The following is a 21,603-nucleotide window of genomic DNA, read 5'->3' as shown; positions in this document are numbered from 1 at the left end:
GTCCACAGATGGGCTAGGCAAATGAAGGTACCTCTGTATTAAGGAATAATATGCAGCTATGAAAAATGATAAACTAAATGGAGGGGTGCCTATGACATTGTAAGTTTAACAAGGATGTTGTAGAATAATGTGTATTGTATGATGCTATTTCTATATCTTGGCATTAATCCGGAGAGAATGTTCTTTTAATTAATTACTTTATTTGGAGACAGAGTTTCATTCTATTGCCCAAGCTGGAGTGCAGTAGCATGGTCTCAGCTCACTGCAACCTCCTCCTTCTGGGTTTGAGCAATTCTCCTGCCACAGCCTCCTGAGTAGCTGGGACTACAGGTGTGTGCCACCACGTCCTGCTACTTTTTGTATTTTTAGTAGAGATAGAGTTTCACCATGTTGATCAGGCTGGTCTCAAACTCCTGAACTCCAGTGATCCAACCCACCTCAGCCTCCCAAGGTGCTGGATTACAGGCGTGAGCCACTGCACCCAGCGGAGAATGTTCTTTTGAATAACCCGCTTGTAAGTCTTAGGGAGAGGGGGCTTGGCATAGAAGAGGATCATTATTTTTAGAAGAAAAAAGTACAGAATACCTGATATAATATACAAATCTGCATTTTGGCGATTTCATTAAAATCTTGATTAGTAAAAAAAGACAACAACCGTCCTTGATTGAGAGAATCTCCTGCTATGAGTTTTTCCACCAGCATTTTGCTCTCACCTTTAGGCTGAAACTGTTCCAGGGGGTCACCTGTCCTGGTGCCTGAAACGAAGATGCCAAGATTTCCCTGAAGAAAGCTATAGAAATACCTGTTTCCAGTGGGCCCATAATCAGCCGTGAACATGGAAGACAAAGTGGGGTGACTTTTTTTTTTTACCAGGAGAAGATGATGCTATTAATATGCCCTCGCTGCTGCTTCCCACTGCTCCGGAGATTTGCCACAGATGCTCTGCGGGTCGGGCGGGAGTGAGGCTGCTATTGAGGGCTTCTGCACTTAGCCCAGCGGCCATTTCTTAGGGAATATTGATCAAAAGTACTCTCCTCTATCATCTCAGGGGCATAATGCAGTCCCTGAGTATTCACGGAAAAAAAAAAAAAGCTTTTCTTTGCCAGGCTATTTTCTGAAGTCAAAAAGATCCTTTCAGGATCTATAATAGCAAGCCCCTTCCCACTTCACGCCCTCAGTGAGAAGCGCACTCCAATTTCCCGGCCCTGAGGACCCCACACCAAGGAGGATGCTGAGGCTCTGACCTCTTCAGGGACGTCAAACTCAACAAGCATTTTCACAGGGGAGGGGGGAACATAAATGGAAGATTAGCAATGACACTTGGACACATGAGAAAGCGCCCTCCTGTCCCAGAGATAATTTATGCATTTATTCTTTCTTTCCTAAATTAATGTTTGAATAGAATTTTGACCACATGCATAATGCTCTCTGATATCCGAGGCAGGCATATCTTGATAGAAATGGCAGCAACAATCATCCGGTCAGCGCTGTCCACGTCTCACATGGATTGGAAGGCAGGATGGCTAACGGGGACCTTCTACTTTCTCTCACTGTCATTCTGTGAAAGACAGGATCTTCCAAACAAATACCACCTGACATGACAGCTTATTATAAATGTCTCGCTGTCCCCATCTTATCCAACTTAAGTCAGGACACTTAGGTATTAAAGTACTTTTTACTTAAAATTCTAACAATGACAAAAAAAGCAATCTCCAATTCCAGCAATTTTTTTCTTATTATTCAGAAAGAGTGTCATTTCAGAGAGTTCTTGTTTTTGTCGCTGTTTGTGTGTGTTGCGGGCATACCTGAGAGCACCTTGAGGGCAGAGAGGGTATCACTATGTCTGACATGTCCCGCCTAGCTGGGCTGCCAGTTGGTCTTGTCATGTTCTCTGAGGGTGAAAATGGGGTTAATCTGCAGAAGTGAGTCCCGTTCTACTCCACTCAAGGTCGGTTCTTGTGGCATGGAAGGACATTGGTATGTTTTCTCTTCTGTCTCAAACTTCAGAAACAGAAGACAAACAAGACAATTTTGGCCAAATTGTAGCAAGAGCTTAGTCAACATGTGGCTCTCCGGGTGCAGAGAGCAGACCGTGGCCTTCCAGAGCGTGGCCGACCTGTCTGGGCACACACCAAGCATGGGAAATCTGCTTTGGCTACCCGCTTGTCACCTCAAAGTCTATTTTTCACAGTTGAAGGCGAGCTATTTGTCTTTCCCGTGGTTCCAGCCCACGGCTTCTGGAGCTATGGAGAGAGGTTAACTCCAGTGTTTTCTTCTCTGCATGTAGGGAGAGTAGGTGAGTCTCTTGTTAAAACAAGTTCTCCACCCTCGAAGTCCTCGGTCCCTCTGACAGCAGGGTCAGGGTGGCCTGAGCCTTGGCATTAGGGATGCCTTTACAGTGACCAAAAGGCACGTGGAAACTACATTTTCAACAAACAGTCCATGCACTGGCTAAGAATGGTGACTGCTGCTAAATGAGGGTGTCATCAAGAAGTGGGAACCCCAAAACCTAAAATGCAATTAAAAAATAAAAATAAAAAGTGGGAACCAAGAAACTCATCTCCTGCCTGGAGCCCCCCTTTCTGACCTTGTGAATCTCAGTGACCCAACATCTCCAGGCCTTGGTTTTCATACCCGTAGAAGGCAGTCAGATTGTGGGGGCGGGGGCAAGCTTTCCAGCTGTAGAGCCATGCCATGAGTAAACCACATATGCAGGGACCAAGTTTTACTTCGTGCTCCATTTCCATGGCCTTCACTTTTTGGTTTGAAAAATGAAATGCAACTAGAAGCATTTCCAGGTATAGAGACAAGAGCAAATGATAATAGTGCCCCTTGACATAAATGAGGTTTAATAAATCACAGTGGCTTCAATTTAGTTTCTGCACATACACAGCACCGTAATGCTGGCTTGAAAGTGTATTGAAGTGAGCAGGTATCAGTGTGTGAGCCTCTGGCTGGAAGACACTCTTCACTCCAGGAAGCATAAACAACTGCTGTTTTTTTCCTGGAACACTTAAGAGAATTATATGACGGCTAGGTGTACCTTAAAAATATTCTTTCAATTCTGGTACCTAGCAGAAAAAGACCTATCAGGGCCTTGTGGCAATGGTCCTTTTGGAAGCACTGGAAGTTGGACTGTTTTTTGGAGTTCTGCTGCAGGTTTTGCTTAATATGGCCCAAGATTTGATGAATACTTTTTTAAGGTGACCTGATCATTTACAGGAGGCATGATGGACTGGAATGTCTCCCCACTCTCTTATCATTCTGCCACAAATAAAAAAAGTATAAGAGAAAACAATTTGGCAAAAACCAAAAAAAAAAAAAAAAACCCAAAATATTAAAAAAGTAGACTGTTTAAGAGTTTTAGAACAATATCCTTTGAATTTCAAATAACCATTTCCATATCTGAGAAGTATCCCTGAGTTATCCCAGGGTGGGGGAATTTCCAGGGAGTCCTGAGGGCCATCTAGGACACTGAGTCATTTGTGAGGGGCAGAAATGCAGTTCCTAGGAGCGGCTGTAGAGCAAGGAGCTGTCCTGCAGGGAGTGGTCTCTGATGTTCCCTCAGCGCTGGAGGGGGATGAGTACATCACTGAGGGGGCTGGCCTAGCCTCTCAACCCAGATCTACCTGCAGGTCAGAGTCCTCTGGGTACCTTTAAAAAGTGGAGATGCTGGCTGGGCACGGTGGCTCATGCCTGTAATCCCAGCACTTTGGGAGGCTGAGGCGGGTGGATCACAAGGTCAGGAGTTCAAGACAAGCCTGACCAACATGGTGAAACCCCATCTCTACTAAAAATACAAAAATTAGCCGGGTGTGGTGGCATGCACCTGTAATCCCAGCTACAGGAGGCTGAGGCAGGAGAATTGCTTGAACCTGGGAGGTGGAGGTTGCAGTGAGCTGAGATCGCACCATTGCACTCTAGCGTGGGTGACAGAGTGACACTCTGTCTCAAAAAAAAAAAAAAAAGTGGAGATGCTGAGGTTCTAGCCCAGACCTGGTGGGTCAGAGTCAGTGGCAGACAGGAGCCTGCATCTGACTTATGAAGATTCTTCAGCGCTGCTGATGCACAGGCTGGGACCCAGTGCGTCCAAGACACGAAGCTCTCTAACTCCACACCAAGCTTCATTCTATGAGGCACCAAGTATTAGAAGCAGGACATACCATCAAGCAAGTTCTTGTTATCAGTGAAAAGCTAAAAATATATTCATTGAATTCAGGGTCTACTTGACTCCCAAGAAGGCATCCAGATCATTTGGGAGGTCACAGCCATGTTCTGTAAGTATTAGGTACTCAAAAAAATTTGCTAACTCTACAAATGAATGATTTTTACAAAATTCTAATACAATGTCCTGAAAGGTCACTGCTGCCTAGCACGAGTAGCCTGTAATGCTGGCAGAGGCCACCCGGCCAGGCTGTCATGCAATCTGGAGTCCTTAGCCAGGGACCATCAGCCTAGCTTCAGCCACACCAACAGGAGACCGTTACCACATCTTGTCTATCACTTATTTACACAGCAAACCCTCCAATGCTGCCTCCTGCTCATCAGGGACAGGGGCTCCAGACCTCTAGAGGGGTGACCTGTATGGGGGCTGCCCTGGAGAGACGGAGCAAAGGGTACAGCTCATTGTGGGCTCACATAGACATCATGGGGGCAGGCGATACTGACCCCGCCTTCAGTCATGAAGAGAGAAATAGACTTAAGTAGATCAGAACCATGATGCTTGGATTTGGAGCCCCTTGTGACAGGATCTCAGCATTCCATCTTAGGGACCAAGGTCAATTTTACATAAACACATCGGTAAGCTTCCCTGCATTGCTACCAGCTACCATTTTGGATGCATGTTTTGGCTTTGGTTAAACTATGCTTTCAAACAATTCTGTCTAATAAAAATGAAAACCACCTTTCTATTAGATGCCAGGGTAAACTTCATTTCCTTATAAACTATAATGAGAATGAGAAAAGCATATAGCACCAAAGTGCTGTGTTTCCACTTTATTAAATGATCACAGTCAATCAGAATTAAAGAGGAAAGAAGGTTAACTGGAGAGTTGGGTGGGGTGGCTGCCATCGGTGGCTGTTGCTTTCCCAGCGTGGCTGCCTGTGCCACGGTGTGTCCCAGCGCACACACACGTCTGCAAGGTGGGTTATGCATGAAGCTCCCTACCACCTAGCAAGGAACCTAGATGTGGAGCATTAGGAAAATTAAATAACAGGAGACAGCAAAATAAGAATCAAATGACACGCTATAACTTAATTTACCATATTTATCCAAATTTGTCCTTATTTACATGTACTAAACATTGTAGGCCAGAAAACATAAGGAAACATTCACTTCATGTGTGTCATACGGAGATACTGAGTGCAACTAAAACGACGGTTGCTTCGTGTTGAGTTTGCCTTCGGATGCAGACAGTCCTCTTCAGTAGATATAAAGGTAGCACAGTTACATTTACGACATCACAGTTAGGTTTTAAAGGATTCATCAGACCTCCACATGACACCAATACAGCATGTCCATGGAGCGCAGGTAGTGCCACCTGAGGAAGGTCAGGAGGACGGGTTGTGCATGGCTCTGTGGATCTGCATGAGCTCTTGTTTGTAAGGCTAAGGGTCTGATCCATCAACCCACGTCACCAAGTTTGGGTCACCCTACTTCCCCAACGCATGGCTCTTAGGAACTGCAGACTTCGTTGCTGAGGACAATTGTGACAGTCATTCACCCAGGCTAAATTTCTGCACTTCTGTCTGCTGAAGCCTTGATTATTTTTAAAAAGTAGTAATTTTTTTCAAGTTCAAAAGCCTAAGTACAATGAGACTATAAACATCAGCTTCACTCTGGATGGAATCTGGGCATAGGTGTGCAGAGAAGCGAGGGAGTGGCCTGGTCTCCTGCCTGAGGCCAGCGAGTCTTAGTACATTTTGGCCCAATCAGGGCCACTTCTGTTTCTAGATAGCTGACCTACTGGTACCACCGTGATGAGTCAGTGCTGTGCCTCAGGTAGGGCCCTACTGGATGACAGATCCTCCAGTTTTGCTGAAAGGGATTTATGACAAAAACACAATATTTGCTTTTCTAAAAGAAAAAAAAAAAAAAGAAAAAAAAGAAACTTGATCATTGCAATTTTCCACCCCAAATAACAAAAGTGACTTCAGTCCATGTGATGGTGAGAAATGAGGCTGCCAGATTCCCAGATTTCTGGAATCTTCTGAGTGTTCTAAGATAGGGGCATCACTGTCATGCCCTGAAGGGCCTCTGCATGGTGAGGAGGACCTCTGCTCAGTTAGAGGGCATCAGCTACCATGTGGAAAAACAATGGACAACTGAGGTAAAACTTCTCCTGGGCAAAAGACCCCGGGGGAAAGCCAATTTCCATGATGATGATATACATCCTAATATAAAAGGAACTAGCAAAATCAATGCAGACAAAATTCCTGAATTAGACCATTGTTTTGCCAGCCCCTCTGTGAATCATGCGTGGGTTCATAAATGAGAAGAAACAACTTCGGGTTCAGAAGCCAGCTGCCCTCTGCCACCTCCCTGAAAGCACAGAATCTTCTGCTGTGATCTGCCCTGAGCAGCCACACCAATGCCCACGTGACAGTGGGTTCGCCTCTGGTTTTTGGTGACTTTTTCTTTCTTCTTTGGAAGTCCAAGGTTTGTGAGGTTTCAGGACACAATGACACAGCCTAGTGGGAGCCCCACCTGAGACACTGTCGTGGGATTCACCGTGGGCTTCAGAAGTCCACTAATGGGAAGACCTGCTGAGGGCACTAGTGCAGCAATGAAGTTTCCTGGACACTCTGCGTTTAGTGGCTCGGGGCAGGGGCAGGAGAGGGCGTTCTGTCTCCTCCTCACTCAGGGGCTCTTCGAGGTCAGCACTCAGACCGGAGGCCAGGGCCCCTACAAAGGAAGCGGAGAAATGCTAAGTTGTGGAGGCAATGGAGGCTGTACGGCCACAGATTTCAGGGAGGATTTGTGGCACTCAGAAGGGAGGGACATTCCCAGGAGAAGGGTCTGGTGACCCTCTGCTATGGTGGCAAAGATGCTTGTTGAATGAATAACCACATGAATGTCTTTCTTCGTATTCTTTGCCCTGGGCTTTTCTGCAGCGTAAAAGAAGCTACGAAGCTTGTGAAATTAATTCCGACTTACTGTCCAATTCACAAGTAAAGAATGAAGAGAAAAGGCATCTGGTCATAGTGAAAGGGAGCAAGAGCCACGGAAGAAGCAGTGGCTGGAGTCAGTGAAAAACCCCGTGAAACTTCAGAGGATGCTCTGCAGATCCCTGGCGCTGTTCCCGCAATCTCCACGTGTTTACATACTCACATTCTACACAATGACTTACAACTCAATTATTCCCCAAAGGGTCTAAGACTAGAGGTCAGGACTAAATTGCTTGTCTGAATGAGTCCAGATGAGCATACAGCTGTTTAGCACTGGAGGGAAAAGGAATAAAATTAAAACCTGCGCATGTGCACCACCCACGCTTCCCCAGGGCTGCTGTCGGCCTGCTCGGAGGAATACAAGAATGCATGCTGCAACACCGAGCCGCTGTTGCGGGTGGAGCTGGGTCTCCCACAGGATGGTTCTGCGAGCGAGAGGATTGTTTCATCACCCTTCCCCGTGTAGCGTATTTTAAAACCCTGCTGTCTTATGCCCCACGTTTCCCTGCATGGCCTCTGCCAGGAACAGAACTCAAAAGCAGAGTTTCCACACCTTCCTCCCTGCGTGCTTCACTCGCAGGGTTTTGGCCTTTGAAATGCTTATTATATTATTGGCATTTGAAATTAATTTAAGTAGGTTATTTTATTCACAGAGAGCATCTTTTTTCATTCGCTGACCTTACCTTACTGTTTCTAGGAAGAGTTTCCAAAATCAATACTTGGAAGCGTGCTTGGACCTACGGTAGCAACCTGGCCCAGTTCAGTACTCTCAGAGTCCGGGGGCTTCCCCGTTGCCTCCCTTCTTCTAGGCTCAGTAAGGTTGGGCAAACAGGGAAGGCTCACTATTCTTATCTTTAAAACAGGCGGCAGCCAGGCGCAGTGGGCGGATCGCTTGAAACCAGGAGTTCCAGACCAGCCTGGGAAATGTGGTGAAACCCTATCTCTACAAAAACAATGCAAAATCTATCCACGTGTGGTGGTGCACGCCTATAGTCCCAGCTATTTGGGAGGCTGAGGTGAGAGGATTTTGAGCCTGGGGAGGTCAAGGCTGCAGCCAACAGTGATGGCACAACTGTGCTCCAGCCTAGGTGACAAAGTGAGACCCAGTCTCAAAAAATCCCAAAAAACAAAGAAAAAAAAAACACGAGACATGAAAACCCCAAAACATAAAACAAAAACAGGCTGCTTCTGACGAAGGCAACACCAGTAGACCACCATCCACGAGAGAGGCCGGATTGTTACCAGGCAGCTCTCTACCCCGTTGTAGCTGGCGGTGGGTGGGCACTGGCATTTAATCCAGGCTGTGGTGCAGCAGGGGAGAACACACTGGATTTAATCCCAGATAATATTCCAGTCCCAACAACTCAGCTTACTATGGTTATCAGATCGATTGGTATAAAGTAGCCAAAAAAAAAAAAAAAAAAAAAAAAAGCAAGTAAATAAAAGATATAAAGTGAGATTCAAAAAGAAAGAGTGAACCTTTGCTAATTTTGGATTCAAAGGAAGACATTTTAGTCCCTCTACCCCAGCCACTCACCCAGGGAGGATGAGGGAAAGAGGGGTGCACCTTGAGTTCCTGCAGATGGACAGAAGAAGCCAGCTTTGTCCTGCTGAGTCCAGTGAACAGCAAGAAGCTCTGCAGAGAAGGGGGCCTGTGCACCTGAAAGCAGGGACCCCATGGCTGGGGGCAAAGGGCAAAGCAACCCCTCCAGCTGGGCTGGGCCCAGTGCCACAGTGCCCTACACATGCCTCTGGTTCCTGGCTTTCTGCTGGCACATTCTCATCTGCACTGACCCCTCGTGCCACAGTACCCCACAGTGGGAGGTGGCAGCTGCTGGATGGACAGGCAGGCCACAAGGTAGGGCCACCTTCCTGATATGCCACGTCCGTCCACTTGCAGCTCTGGGTATGACTCTACTCACACTGCCTCTTCCCAGCGATGGAAGCCACGGGTCTATTCACAGGACACTCAAACCTCACCTCCCCACTTTGGCGGCAAAAGCAGGAGGACATGCTTAGACATGGGGATCTCAGCAAACGCAAGTTTTACAGCAAAGTGCCCTGCTGGGAGGGGACTGTACAACCCTGCTCTGCTCCATCTTGACATGAGCACCTGGACTGTGGAGGCTCGTGTCACCTGTTGGGGCTGACACAAGTGAGCCCAGTTTGGGACAATACCAGGACTGGACTTAAGCCATGGCGGAGGGGAAGAGAAAGGGCAGCTGGCTGGAGGGTCAGCGGGCTGTGGTGCCAGCTGCTCCTCCGGCCTGCAGGTCCAATAGCCCTGCCTGGCAGATGGGGGTGAAGGTTTGGATAAACCAACACATCTAGACCCTAACGTTGCATTTCCATATTTACTGAGACAAAGTGACTGGTGTCTGTGCCCTGCATTCCACTGTGGGTGACAGGCTCGTCAACGGCAGCTTGCTCACTTGCTCTCTCCTGTGAATGGCACTGCCATGGTCCTTGTCATTACCAACTGCTCTCCTTCTACCTATGAGCCTGGGAGGTGGTGCAGCCCGGGCAGCGAGGGACAGGGTTTTCAGACAGCCCTGCCAAGGTAGCTGCCATCCATCAGAGTGCTCTGGGCAGGGCCTGGACCCCAGACCCAGGACAGAAAGGCCGGCTGGGGTCACACCTGCCATGGCCAGCCTGTCCTCTGGGTCCTAGACCGCAGCCGATCCCTGGGTCTCCGCCCTCTGCGCTCCTGCAGCTTTTGTCTGCTTTTCCTTCCCCAGCTGTTCCATTCAGCAGCCCCCGCCACAACCTGCCCTCCCCTCGTGGAGGCCTCGGAGGCCTCCATTAAGGCTGGCGGTCAAAGGCCAGCCCAGCACGTGCCGTGTCTTATCGGCCCATCTCAAGACCCTGCTCCTCCAGGCTCCGGCAACAAAAAAGTGGGCGGCCCCAGCGCCCACCGCTCCCTGCAGCCCCACACACAAAAGGGCGGGCGACAAAGACATTTTCCGGGATGGCAGGTGTTGGTGTCGGATTCCTCCCCGAGTGCATGGGCAGAAGAAAGGCAAGGCTGGGCTTCCCTGGGCAGCGCAGACATGCAGGGGCAGGAGTTCGGGCAGGGCCCCTCAGGAGGGGAAGGCCCCGGAGGGCGAGGAGCACTGTGGCAGGATCCACTCTGGAGCGTGGCCAGTTAAAGTCCCACCCCCTCCCCAAAGCAGGGTGGCTGGACAAATCCACTGAAGTGTCTGTCTTACCTTGCTCAAATATTGTAATGAGACCTTTACGTGTTTTAATCTGAAGGGAAAGAACACAAAATCGAATGAATACAAACACAGCACCCCCACAGCTCCAACTTGATAATTAACACAGTGCTAATAACACATGTATCCCTGAGCTGCCCAAGCATTCTTGCAGCCTTGTGGATTAGTAAGAACTGAAAATTTACCTGAAAATTCTAGATAGGACAACATACAAGCCGACGTCATGCTTACAAATGTGAAATGAGAGAGACATGAAAACTCCTAGGATCTTTGCCTGCAGGCCTTGTCGGGAGCCCTACAGATGCTGGACAGCACTGACTGCTATATCCTTTTCCTGCTTGCCAACCTTTCCCGACTGATTTTGTCTAAAATACAAAGATAAAAGTGTTTTCAAGACAAGAATTTGAAATTCAATGAATGGCCTGAAAATATAATTGAAACCCCCTAGGTGGGCAAGTTTACATGTCTCCCAGTTTCATTTTACAGATTTCTGAGTTATACAGTGTGTTAATTCAATACTGGTGTCAGCTGCAATGTGACAGTCCCCAGGGAGGGGACACGCAGCATCCTATGCAGAGGAAAGCTTGGGAGCTGACCCTGCAGCAGCGCAATTAGACCACAAGGGTCACTCTCACCCCAGAGCAGCAGGGTCTCAGTAGTCATACTGAACCGAGGGGGATCGTAGCTTTTCTGTGCTTTGTGGCAGGTTCTTCCATCCCTTCCACCATCCTATTCCTATGGGGGTTCCTCTGGCGAACGCACCCTCTTTCCGCATCAGGCAGTAGCTTCTGAACTCTCAGCAACCCCCAGCTCTCCTGAAGTCCATGCCACTGGACGAGCATCAAATCTGGACAAAGGACATTTATCAGCGGTGTGGGCCATGGTCTGCACGGCCACAGCTGTAAACGTGACCCACTCTGCCAGGATTGCCACAGCTGGCACAGTGACAGGGCAAGTTTCTAAGACGGCGGCTCCAGGGGCCATCAGGAGGTGACCGCTAACATTCTCTTAGCCAAGGTTCCATGAAAGAAATTTGTACTGCTATGGAGACATCTTTTCCAATCTATTGATGAAAACTGTCCCTTTCTCCCAAGAAAATTATTCAGGGTTAGGAAATTCTGGATCAGCAACTGAGTGTGGGTCGTGTATGATCCTTGGTCTGATTTCCCACCACTGTTAACACCGTTCCTTCTCCAGACTTGGTTGTGCTTCTGGGCACAGGAGGTTCTGGGCTGCTGCTGATTGTCGGTCACAGACTAGAATGTTTTCCGTGGATCCTCTGGATGATTTCATCATTTCGATTTCTGATTTCCCCCCAGTGCTCTATGCTGCAGGGCCCCCATTTCCTCTCATGGAAGAGAAGAGAGCAAACATACAGCATCTCTGCATGGGTCTTCCTTGAGCTGAGGAGGCTCGGCTTTTAGAGCACCACGCCACTGACACCCTCCAATGTGAGCAAGGGGTCTCTTTATGAAGGGGCTCCTTGATCTCACTCCCCTGCAGCCCCTCAGCCCTGGTTATGCTGTGCGTACAGGCACCCGATTGGTAGAAACCAAGAAAGCAGATGGCGCAGCTAACAATGGAGGACTTGTTTGTAATTGCTGATGAGGACTGGGTTGCCCCTCTCCTGTGTGTCCCCAGACGCAGCCTGGTGTGGTGTGCTGGACCACAAAGAATGTCTCAGTAACTGCCAATCCATGGTTGAGTTAAGGAGATGCAAAGACAGAGACAGTTGGGGCTGCCTTGATTATTCCATGGGGCTCAAATGTCACTTGCCCTTGACACATGGCAGTGCTCCCAAAGGGTGGAGTTCCAGTCGTGGAGCAGAGATGTAAGCTGTCAGCTTCCTGATACATCCCTGGGGTACGCACAGAGCACTGACCAACCTGGGCAGTGTGGAGGGCACCTGGAGGGCGCTGTGCTTGGAGATGGTGGATGGGAAGGGGCCAGGAGGGACCTGATGACTGAGGGGATAGGGGAGAGACAGAGCCTAACTGTCCCACCCTTGTGTCAAATGCGCAGCAGATATGTGCCAGGCACTGTCTTAGGCTGTGGGTTACAGTGGTGACCAAAGCAGATGGAACTGCTGCCTCTGGAGGCTCTGAGAGAGGAGTTATAGCATGCATAACGAGTGGCTATCACCTCTTGGGGTGGCAAAATAGCCTGCTCTTTAATCCATGCAGCACAGGTATAAGTCCTGTTAAGTAAACAGATACAAAGTGTTTCTGTGCTGTTTCAGGGGAGGGGACAAATTGGAAAACCAAACTGCCTCAGAAGTTCCATGGGGGGGTGATAACAGATAAAAGTTTGTTACAGCTGGGTGCAGTGGCTCATGTCTGTAATCCCAGCACTTTGGGAGGCCAAAGCAGGCAGATCACCTGAGGTCAGGAGTTCAAGACCAGCCTGGCCCCATGGTGAAACCCCATCTCTACTAAAAATACAAAAAAAAAGTAGTAGGGCGTTGTGGTGGGTGCTTGTCACCTCAGCTACTTGGGAGGCTGAAGCAGGGGAATCGCTGAACTCGGGAGGCGGAGGTTCAGTGAGCCGAGATCATGCCGTCGCACTCCAGCCTGGGCAACAAGCAAAACTTCGTCTCAAAAAACAAAAAAGTTGTGACACTGGGTTACAGGGTTAATGTGCGTCTTCAATTCAAAGTCGTTTTTACCTATTTGTGGTGCTGGGAATCAAAGCCAGCCACACTCACATCTAAGAGCAGTTAAACGAGACTGCTCAGGGACAGCCCTTAACAGTTTAACCCAGACACTGAGAGGCCAAACTGTGGCCAACTGGCAGCTCAGACACAGAGTTTGAGCTGGGGAAATCCAGAAGTCACTTCTGAAGAAAGATGTCTTGCTTCTTTGTCTTGTGTGACTTCTCCGATACTCTAGGTATCAACAGGGCTTTAAAGCAGCACAGGAAACAAGAGGCTGGCTGGAGATGTACTGTGTTCCATGCGGCTCTGCCTAGCAGAGGCGTTCCCGGAATGGGGGGCCTTTCTATGGCATGCTTTCTCCAGCTGTACTCACCGGGACTGCAAGAGAGCAAGGCTGTGAACCAAGCTTCTTGCCTCTGAGGAAAGGCTGCCATCCAGGACCACCACCTGGGATGACGCTGGGCAGGGTCAGACAAGAAACGCGGCTGCCTGTCCCTGGAACCTGGTTACTGAACAGTCAGTGTGGAAAATGATTAACTGGTTCAAGATAATTAGGAAAGAGAATGATTTTGAGAGCTGGCAGGGATGAGGGAGAGAAACAGTGGGCGAGGGCTCCAGCTTTAGGCAAGTGCTAAATATCCAACCAGCAGGAAGGCGGACAGAGTGGGAGATCAGAGAGCTGTCTGGGCTATTCAGACCCCTTGGAATGGCTCTGAGGAAGGGAACAGGTGCAGGCATGGATGGGGTAAGCCCACACACTCAACACTGGCAACCCAAGGCCAGTGGGAATTAGCCAGCCTAATTAACATCTCCAAATGGCCCAAGGATGGCTTCCAGTGTTTCCAATCCAGCAGCAGTGGCTGCGGCCTGGTCCCGGCTCTGACTCCGGGTTTGGCTTCATCTTTCTGGTTGTTGGTCTTGCCCATCAACTTTGGTTCAGAAGCTGAAAGCTGGGACAGCTGGACTGGCAGGGAGGGAAAGTGCGTGGACTGTGTGCCTGTATGCACGCTGCTCCCGTGCAGGGGCTAAGTGAGCAGGTGGATCATTGATTAAAAAAAAAATTTCCTGGCATTTTTTCTTTCTCTTCATGACTATAATGTACTCGTATGAATCTATGACTAAATTAAACTAAATTATACATTTAAAATTAATAGCTTGGTGCCAACTTCTTGTTAGGCCATCATTACGAAAGGTTTCCAGACCCTCTCGCTCTCACAGAAGGTAAATACCAAGATCTCCGTTGCATCTTAGCCATGGGAAGGCTCTGCACTTTACCAGACTGAATTCACGTGTGTGAATGGCCACACAGGACCCAAACGTTCATGGCAGAAAAATTCACAGTGGCCAAAAGTAGAAACAGCTCAAATGTCCATCAATGGATGAATGGATCAACAAAGTGTAGTCTATCTGTACAGTGGAATATTTGGCAATAAAAATAAATGGGATGGGCTACACATGGAGGCACCCTGAGAATATGCTAAGAGAAAAAAGTCAGCCACCAAGGAGCACAGATGGGATGATTTTATTTATATGAAATGTCCAGAATGGGCAGTCCATAGACACAAAAAGTAGATTCGTGGTTGTTCAGGGTTGAGGAGTGGGTGGGGAGAAGGAGGGTTGACTATTGGCGACTGTTTGAAGCGGGGAGGAAAATGTTATCGAATTTGATTGTGGTAATGGTTGCTCAAACTTATGAACAGAACAGAAACATCGACTCGTATACTTTATATGGCTGAACTGCAGGATATGTGAATTACATCTCAATAAGCTGTTTTTTAAAATGGCAAAATAGAACAGAAGGTGGTCTGGGTGGCACTATTGCTCTCACGATTTCAAAAGTAACACAACAGAAATGGCTCCAAGATTCCAGGGAAAAAGTCCCCTGGGGACACCCAGGCAAGCAGGGGAATGAGGGTGGTGGCAATGAGGTTCTGTAGATGCCACCAGCACCCCTCCTGCTGTGCTGCCTCCAAACCTTGCAGCACCCTCAAAGCAAACAGGGCCACCCCACCCGGGACACACTGCTTCTCAGTGACTTGTGTTCCCTGGTTGTCTCCCAAGTTTATCCTAACTTGAATTGACCTGTCTTAAAACACCTCAGGATTGAGTGGGGAGGTGACGTAGGATTATCGTGTGATTTGTCCAAGACACACTGGGAGTGCATGCCCCACTCAGAACTACTATTTACAAATTTCCCTAATGATCAACAGCTCAAGAAAATGTAGCAGCTAAGTCTATGGTGATTGTGGGTGGACGGTGAGTTCTAGGTATTTGTCTGAGCTGTCTGAGCAAACACTGCAGAAGCAGTGGAAGTGTCTGCTAGTTTTACTGATAAAAGCTGTCTTGTTCTCAGAAAGCAATATGGCCCATAATTAAGATACTTTCTATATGTGAATTATTTGTGGTGCTCCATTTGAATTGTAAAATAGGCAACCCTTTAGTTAAATTTCTCAGTTATCCGTGCCAAAGTGGGTGGGTGTACCTTTGCCACTGTACAAATCGTATAGGACATACATTCTAGAAAATAGTCCTTTCTGCCGTCGGGGAGGAACGTTTTGCCATTGCTGCTGAAGAAGGGCTCCTCCCCTCCACTGGGTTGTTCATTCCTGTGGGTGGGTCCCCACAGCAGGCAGGGAGAGGCAGGGGCTGGAGGGTGGAGCAATGAGTCCGGTCTGAGAACAGAGAGCCCTAACTGCTTGAGCCCTGGTCTACCTCCATTCCTCAACTGTCAGAGAGAGACATCTTGCCTGATGGAAGAAGGACTCTGGAGAAAGCATGCAGTAAATTGCAAATCTCTACACATACATAAAGAATGGTTGCAGTTCACAGAGAGTCCTGGAGACCATTTTTGTAGGAGTGAAACAATGCCAGGAAGCCTCAGCCTCCCATCCGTGCCCTTCTGCATCACTGAGGTGTTTAAAGTCTCTTGAAGTCACTTTCTGTGTAGTGGGGATGGCCATCTGCACGATTCTTCATACACATCTGTGCTCATGACCACTGGGTCTCACAGGGGTCTGCAGGGCCTTGAAGGCAGGGTGGGACATGTGGCCGAGCTCCATGTTCTTCCTGTCTGGGCAATCCAGGATAGGGGCTGTGTTCCGTGGTGCTGGAGTGACGGGGCATCACTGAGGGCCCCTCTAGTGTCCCCAGGGAATGTTCAGGCAGAACACCTCTGATGGTCTTGTATGAGCGTAACATCCATTCATTCACCAGACACAGAAGACATGCTTGCTTCGTGCCCAGAGATGGGAATACATGGAGAGTAAATGGTCATGGAAGTTGTCCCCCACCCCCACAGTGCACCCTACCCACTGAGGCCAGACTGCTGTAGAAGAGTCATTTCATGCCCCTCCGCTGCTTCACAGTCTTTGCGTGCTGCCCACCTGACCAGATCGAGCCAAGGTCTCGCCCTCTGCCCGAAAGGCCACTCTGGCCTTTCTGTTCCTCATGCTCACCCCTGGTTAGCTCAGCTCTAACCAGGCTGGGCTCCTTGTCAGGAAAGCCCCTGCCTCAGGCCCTTTCACCGGCTCCTTCTTGCCCCTCCCTCCTTGACAGGGAGGCCTGCTCTGATCCCCTGTTGTCAAGTGCACGCTCACCCCAGGTGTGTTGGGTTTTCTCAGTGGCACTTCTGAGACCCTTTCCTGTTGTCTTCTCTCCTCCACACTCATCAGCTGCTGACAGCAGGCACTACTGTCTCCTGCCCCGTCTGGAAGGTGGGCTCTAGTGAAGGGAGGGCTGCTGTTTATCTTGCCCATCTCTGCAGCTGGCACATTTGGTGTTCAGTAAACATTTATGGGATGAACATCTGAAAACCAACTTTCATGGGCTTTGTGAGATGCTCTGAGGAGTGAAGCTGCAGTTCCCATCTATTTAAATTGTAGCAAAGGTGTGTGCCTTTGTGTCCCCAGGTCTCGAATGGACCTGGGTTTTAATATCTCAATTTGGCCTCTAGCAGGTTGCTAGCTTTGGGTTACTGGGAGAAAGAGTGGAGTCAGGCTCATGGGCTGCAGATTCCCTCTGCTGGCCTCCTCCTTCCTTCTCTGTGGCGATCCCTTTCTCCTTTGGGACTCTCACGTGTGATGCTGTTGGGTCAGCGATTGTCACCCTGGTCTGGAGCGCCTGGCCTCACGAAGCTGCATGCTCAAATGTCACCTGGAGGCTGTGGTATTAACTGGAGTTGTGCTGTTTCTCCGGCTGCTTCTCTGTACCCTTGGGATGTAGCTAGGGAGCAGGGCTTCCCTAATGACTGCGTACAGGCTCTGGGATGCATGCTGACTGCAGGGTCTTCCCAAACACATTCAGCAGCATTCGCAAGGCAAGGTGTACATGCTTTCTGTTTGCCTGAGAGTGGGGGTATGGGGGAGTGGAACCTTTCGGAGCCAGAGCCGTGACTGCTTTTCCTTATCCTCAGGCAATCTCACAGATCACGCAGTTCCACACAGGAGAAGGCGGATGCTGAGATGGTGGAGGCCACTGGTTCTCACCACGGGTCACAGCTGAGTGCTGTGGGGAAGGCAAGAGGAGCCTCTGCGTGGGCCCACAGGTAGGTGGAACATGTCCTCAATGCATCTGGATTTTATTGTCTCATATTCTTGAAGTGGTCACAAAATACGGTTTCCTTATTCTTTCTTGACATTCGTCACCATGATGCTACTACTAGGTTTCTTATGTGCTGAGAAGTGAATTTGGCCACATCACTGCTGTAAATGCATAAAGTTATTTATTTCAAAATGGATTGGCATGCTTCCCATTTTTGAGGGATTTGATTCCTCCAGCCATTTGAGGGCCTTTAAAGGCTAATGCGTAAAAAGGTACCGGCTTTTCTCTATAAAGAGAAAACGGTGCTAGTCAAAGGTCTAGCTTCTGTTACCATCCTGTGTCTTTCTGGAAAAGGATAATACAAAATATTCTGTCTTCTTTCTGTCAGAAGACTTCACTGTAAGAGAGGTTCCATTTGGCCTCTGCTTGGTTTGGTTGTTGCTAAAGAGGAATTTAAGCAAAACCGCTGAGTCTTCTAGGAGGCCCCTCAACAGTGGAGGTTGCGCACACTCCACCTGCTGAGCCAGGAGGCCTGGAGGGCCCCGGTCACAGTCCACAAGGAATATGAACCCGGGGTGTCGGGAGCTCCAGGTTCTTCTGAAACAAATTTTCAAGGTTATTTCAAATAAACTTTCATTAAGAGTCATTTCCAAAAACTGTCTCTGAGAAAAATTCCTGGTACCTGCCAGCCATCTCTTGGCAACTGCTAACTCGTCCCCTGAGCTGTAATTAGCAGTCAGGCAGGAGGAAGATGCCACCTGCCCTTAAACCCCTGTAAGGACTGCGAACCCAGAACCTCATGCAGCATTTCACAGAAAAAGCTGCACGTTCAGAATTCTGCCAGAGGAACAGATTCAGTGCAAGGTCGGCACTTCAGGGTGAACGACCTCAGGCCACTTCTTATTCTGGGAACCTATGAATATTCCCCAGCACCAGTCCCAGGGTTGTCAGGAGTTGTCACTGTCCCCACAGTGGCCCTAAAACATGCGGTTTCTTCCTCTCTGCTCTGCTCGATTTACTATCCTCTAGCTTATTCTTCTTGTCCATGGGCTTTCCAGTTCTCAGACCTTAGGCAATGTGGGGAGGTTCCAATCCAGCTGGCAGGATGCTTAGCAAAATATCTAATACACAAGAGGTAAGTTTTCATTCTCCTCAGAGTCACAAGGCAAATGGCATGGCCCATCTCAGGGAAATCTCAGGCTGGCTGGCTTTTTGACATGTGGTTATAGTTTGGAGCAAACTTATCTGGGCTTCTTAATAAACAGCTGTTTTTGTGACTCATGAGTGTCTTTTCGTGACTCACGATTCTGCTTTTTTCCAACAAGACTTCAAGCTTCACAAGGGAAGGAGAGACACAGGCCTGCATGAGGTTCCCAGAGCCTTATTTCATGTTGCCTGAAGTGACCTGCACAGTCCTGTTCAGGGCAAGGAGGGCCATGTCAGAGATGGTAACATCTGACAGGTAGCAGCAATGCTTTTCTAGCCAAGCAAATGAGAAGAACGCTTGTCTCATCTCTTTCGTTCCCCTTCCAGAGCTGACACCGAGGAGAGAAAAAAAGTTTTAAAAGAACAAAGGGAGGAAGAAGCATGAAGCCTGAAGTGGCGCTAAACAGGGCAATCAATAATTCCCTTCAAAACCCTCGAGACCATCTATGAAAGCACCTTGAATCAAGTTTCAGTTAGTTGGTCTGTGGATTTGCCGGCTCTTGGCTTCCCCTGCCTCTCTCCACAACGGGTTCTGATCAGATTGCCTGTCAGTGGCCCACTTTCACTAAGAGACTGGGGAGGAGGGGACAGATGAAACATAATTACGTGTGTTTGCTCTGTATCTTGCATCAGGCCCACACATCTGCGGTCTAGAGACACACCTGTGCTGCTTAAAGCAACAGCCCGATTCCTTTCTGCCCTCCTTTCTATTCAATCCTGTTCCATGTAGGAAAGAGATCCCATGCACCACTCTCTAAAGAATTCACAGTCCATTATGGATAGAACACACACTCACAGGATAAAGGCTTACATATGCTAGGGAAAATCAAGATATACATAATCAGAAGTTACATGGCACTAAAATGAAGACCTAAATATTACAGAGATGATTTAGGGCAATGGGTCTCAGTCCTGCTTGCATATTAAAAGACCTTCGGTTTTTTTTTTTTTTTTTAATTCCATGCTCAGGCCACACCCAGACCAATAAATCCGAATCTAGTGGAAGAACTCAAGTATCAGTATCTTTACAGCTTCACAGGTGATTCCAATATGCAGCCGGAGCTGAGCACCACTGGGTCTTGGTGATGGAATTACAGCTGGTAAAAAACTTTCTATCAATGTGGTACCATCTTTCCAAGAAGAATACGTCGTAAATGGAAAAAAATCCAAGCAAAAGTGGTCAGAATCGAGCCAGTTATGAGTGAGGGAAGACTTGGGCTGCATCCAGAAGGGATTATGGGGGTGGAAGAAACATCTGTGCAAGGCGGTTGTCTGTAGGACGTGTGGTAACACTGTAGCCAGCTACAGCCAAGCGTGCTGAGGGTGCTGAGTGGGATGGCTGAGTTACTGAATAGATGGTGATATAAGATAACTTGTATTTAAAGAAAACTTCTGGGTTGGGTGCAGTGGCTCACACCTGTAATCCTAGCACTCTGGGAAGCTTGAGCCCAGGAATTCAAGACCAGCCTGGGCAACATGGCGAATCCCCATCTCTATAAGAAATAAAAAAATTAGCTAGATGTGGTGGCTCATGCCTGTAGTCCCAGCTACTCAGGAGGCTGAGGCTAGAGGATAGCTTGAGTCTGGGAGGGGGGAGGATGCAGTGAGCTGTGATCACACCACTGCAATCCAGGCCTGGGTGACAGAGTGAGACCCTGTTTCAAAAAAGGGAAAACTTCTGGATTATCTGAATAGAATAAAATTTGATTCTGGCCTTTAGTATTAATAAAGAGCTGGTAGCTATGGCTCTGCTTATGGGATTATTGCTACAGGGTGGGCACAGGGCTGGCATTTCCATGTGGAATGGGGAGGTGAAGGCTGGGTTAGCCCTGATTCCAACTTGCCCATGACCTTTGGTGGTCCCTTCATGGGTTGGTCTTCAGCTTGCTCAAAATTAATATGATGGGGTTAGACATGACCTTTTCTGAAGTCCCTTCTAGTTCAGCATTCTATGATGTCCTTTGTTGGCTTCAGCAAAGTTATGGGGAAGCTGAACACATGCAACTCAAAAGAAGTGCTATTAATTAAAACCGTATTAAGACCACTTTAACAGGGAGAGAAAGAATACGAATGAATCTGTCACATGACTACGCTTTCAATGAGCGGGGAAACTCTTTTTGGGGGTTTAGGGTAGGATTTACTTGTGTTGTTTCTAGGAGTTAACTTGATTATTAACTGCCTGGTGAAAGAGCCAAGGAAGATGACCTGTCAGGATTGCATGCAGAATGACAAGCCTGCATATGGTGTGGAGGTCTTAGCAAGCAGAAGCTGGCTGCAGCCACACCCCTTTGGGGAAAAGCTGGTGAGTTCTAAGAGGAGTTTATGTAGTGTCTACATCGCAGATTTGCTTTGGGGTGAATGTGTAACATAAGCACCTCCATCTGCAGTTTTAGGAGAAGATTTTATTGGCCACCAAAATGACTCAGTGACACCAGGCAGAGTCTTCTGGTAAAGGTTCTGCAAACTTAACACAATGACTATGTTGTAGAAGAAAAACTACAGAAGTATTTTTCATTAGGTAAGTGGCATAATAAGCCTTTCCACGAGGGCGTCCATGCAATTGTGTGAAAGATGAAAGTTTGCTGTTTTGTGCAATAGCAGGAATGGCAGTGGCATCCTAAGATCGACTCAGACTAATCTGGTTTAAGCTCCAAATACGACCTACATTGAAAGTGGCAGGCTCTGGTGAAGCATAGTGAGGAATTTTCTCCCACTTGTTCTAAATCCTGGAGCCTTTACAATCCAGTCTATCATAAAGGAGGAAGTATTCTGACCATATCTTGGAGAAATCAAATGCTATGTTTATGCAGGGCTAACAAATAC

At 48.2% G+C, this 21,603-nt stretch overlaps 1 protein-coding gene across 7 annotated transcripts in view; it reads right to left on the bottom strand.

The window, feature by feature from the left end:
• Positions 1 to 5,253: 5,253 nt before the first annotated feature.
• Positions 5,254 to 21,603, bottom strand: part of RALGAPA2 (Ral GTPase activating protein catalytic subunit alpha 2) — a 320,763-nt gene continuing 304,413 nt past the window's right edge. For 2 of the 7 annotated variants that reach the window (XR_012519285.1, XR_012519286.1), the window contains 2 exons: positions 10,377 to 11,229; positions 6,845 to 6,904 (listed from right to left, as the gene is read on the bottom strand). Coding sequence is in view for 5 of the 7 variants with exons in the window: in XM_074406178.1 (XP_074262279.1) it covers positions 11,042 to 11,229 (188 nt within the window). In the remaining 2 variants the exon portion in view is untranslated. Of the gene's footprint in view, positions 6,905 to 10,376; positions 11,230 to 14,541; positions 18,990 to 21,603 lie in introns of those variants that run through there. The other 5 variants (XM_074406181.1, XM_074406183.1, XM_074406178.1 and 2 more) reach the window with 5 other exon arrangements.

The sequence above is a fragment of the Saimiri boliviensis genome, chromosome 9 (assembly GCF_048565385.1).
Source record: "Saimiri boliviensis isolate mSaiBol1 chromosome 9, mSaiBol1.pri, whole genome shotgun sequence".
Lineage (NCBI taxonomy): Eukaryota > Metazoa > Chordata > Mammalia > Primates > Cebidae > Saimiri > Saimiri boliviensis.
Note: the sequence above shows the minus strand (reverse complement) of the source record. Positions and strands in the feature narration are given on the sequence as shown.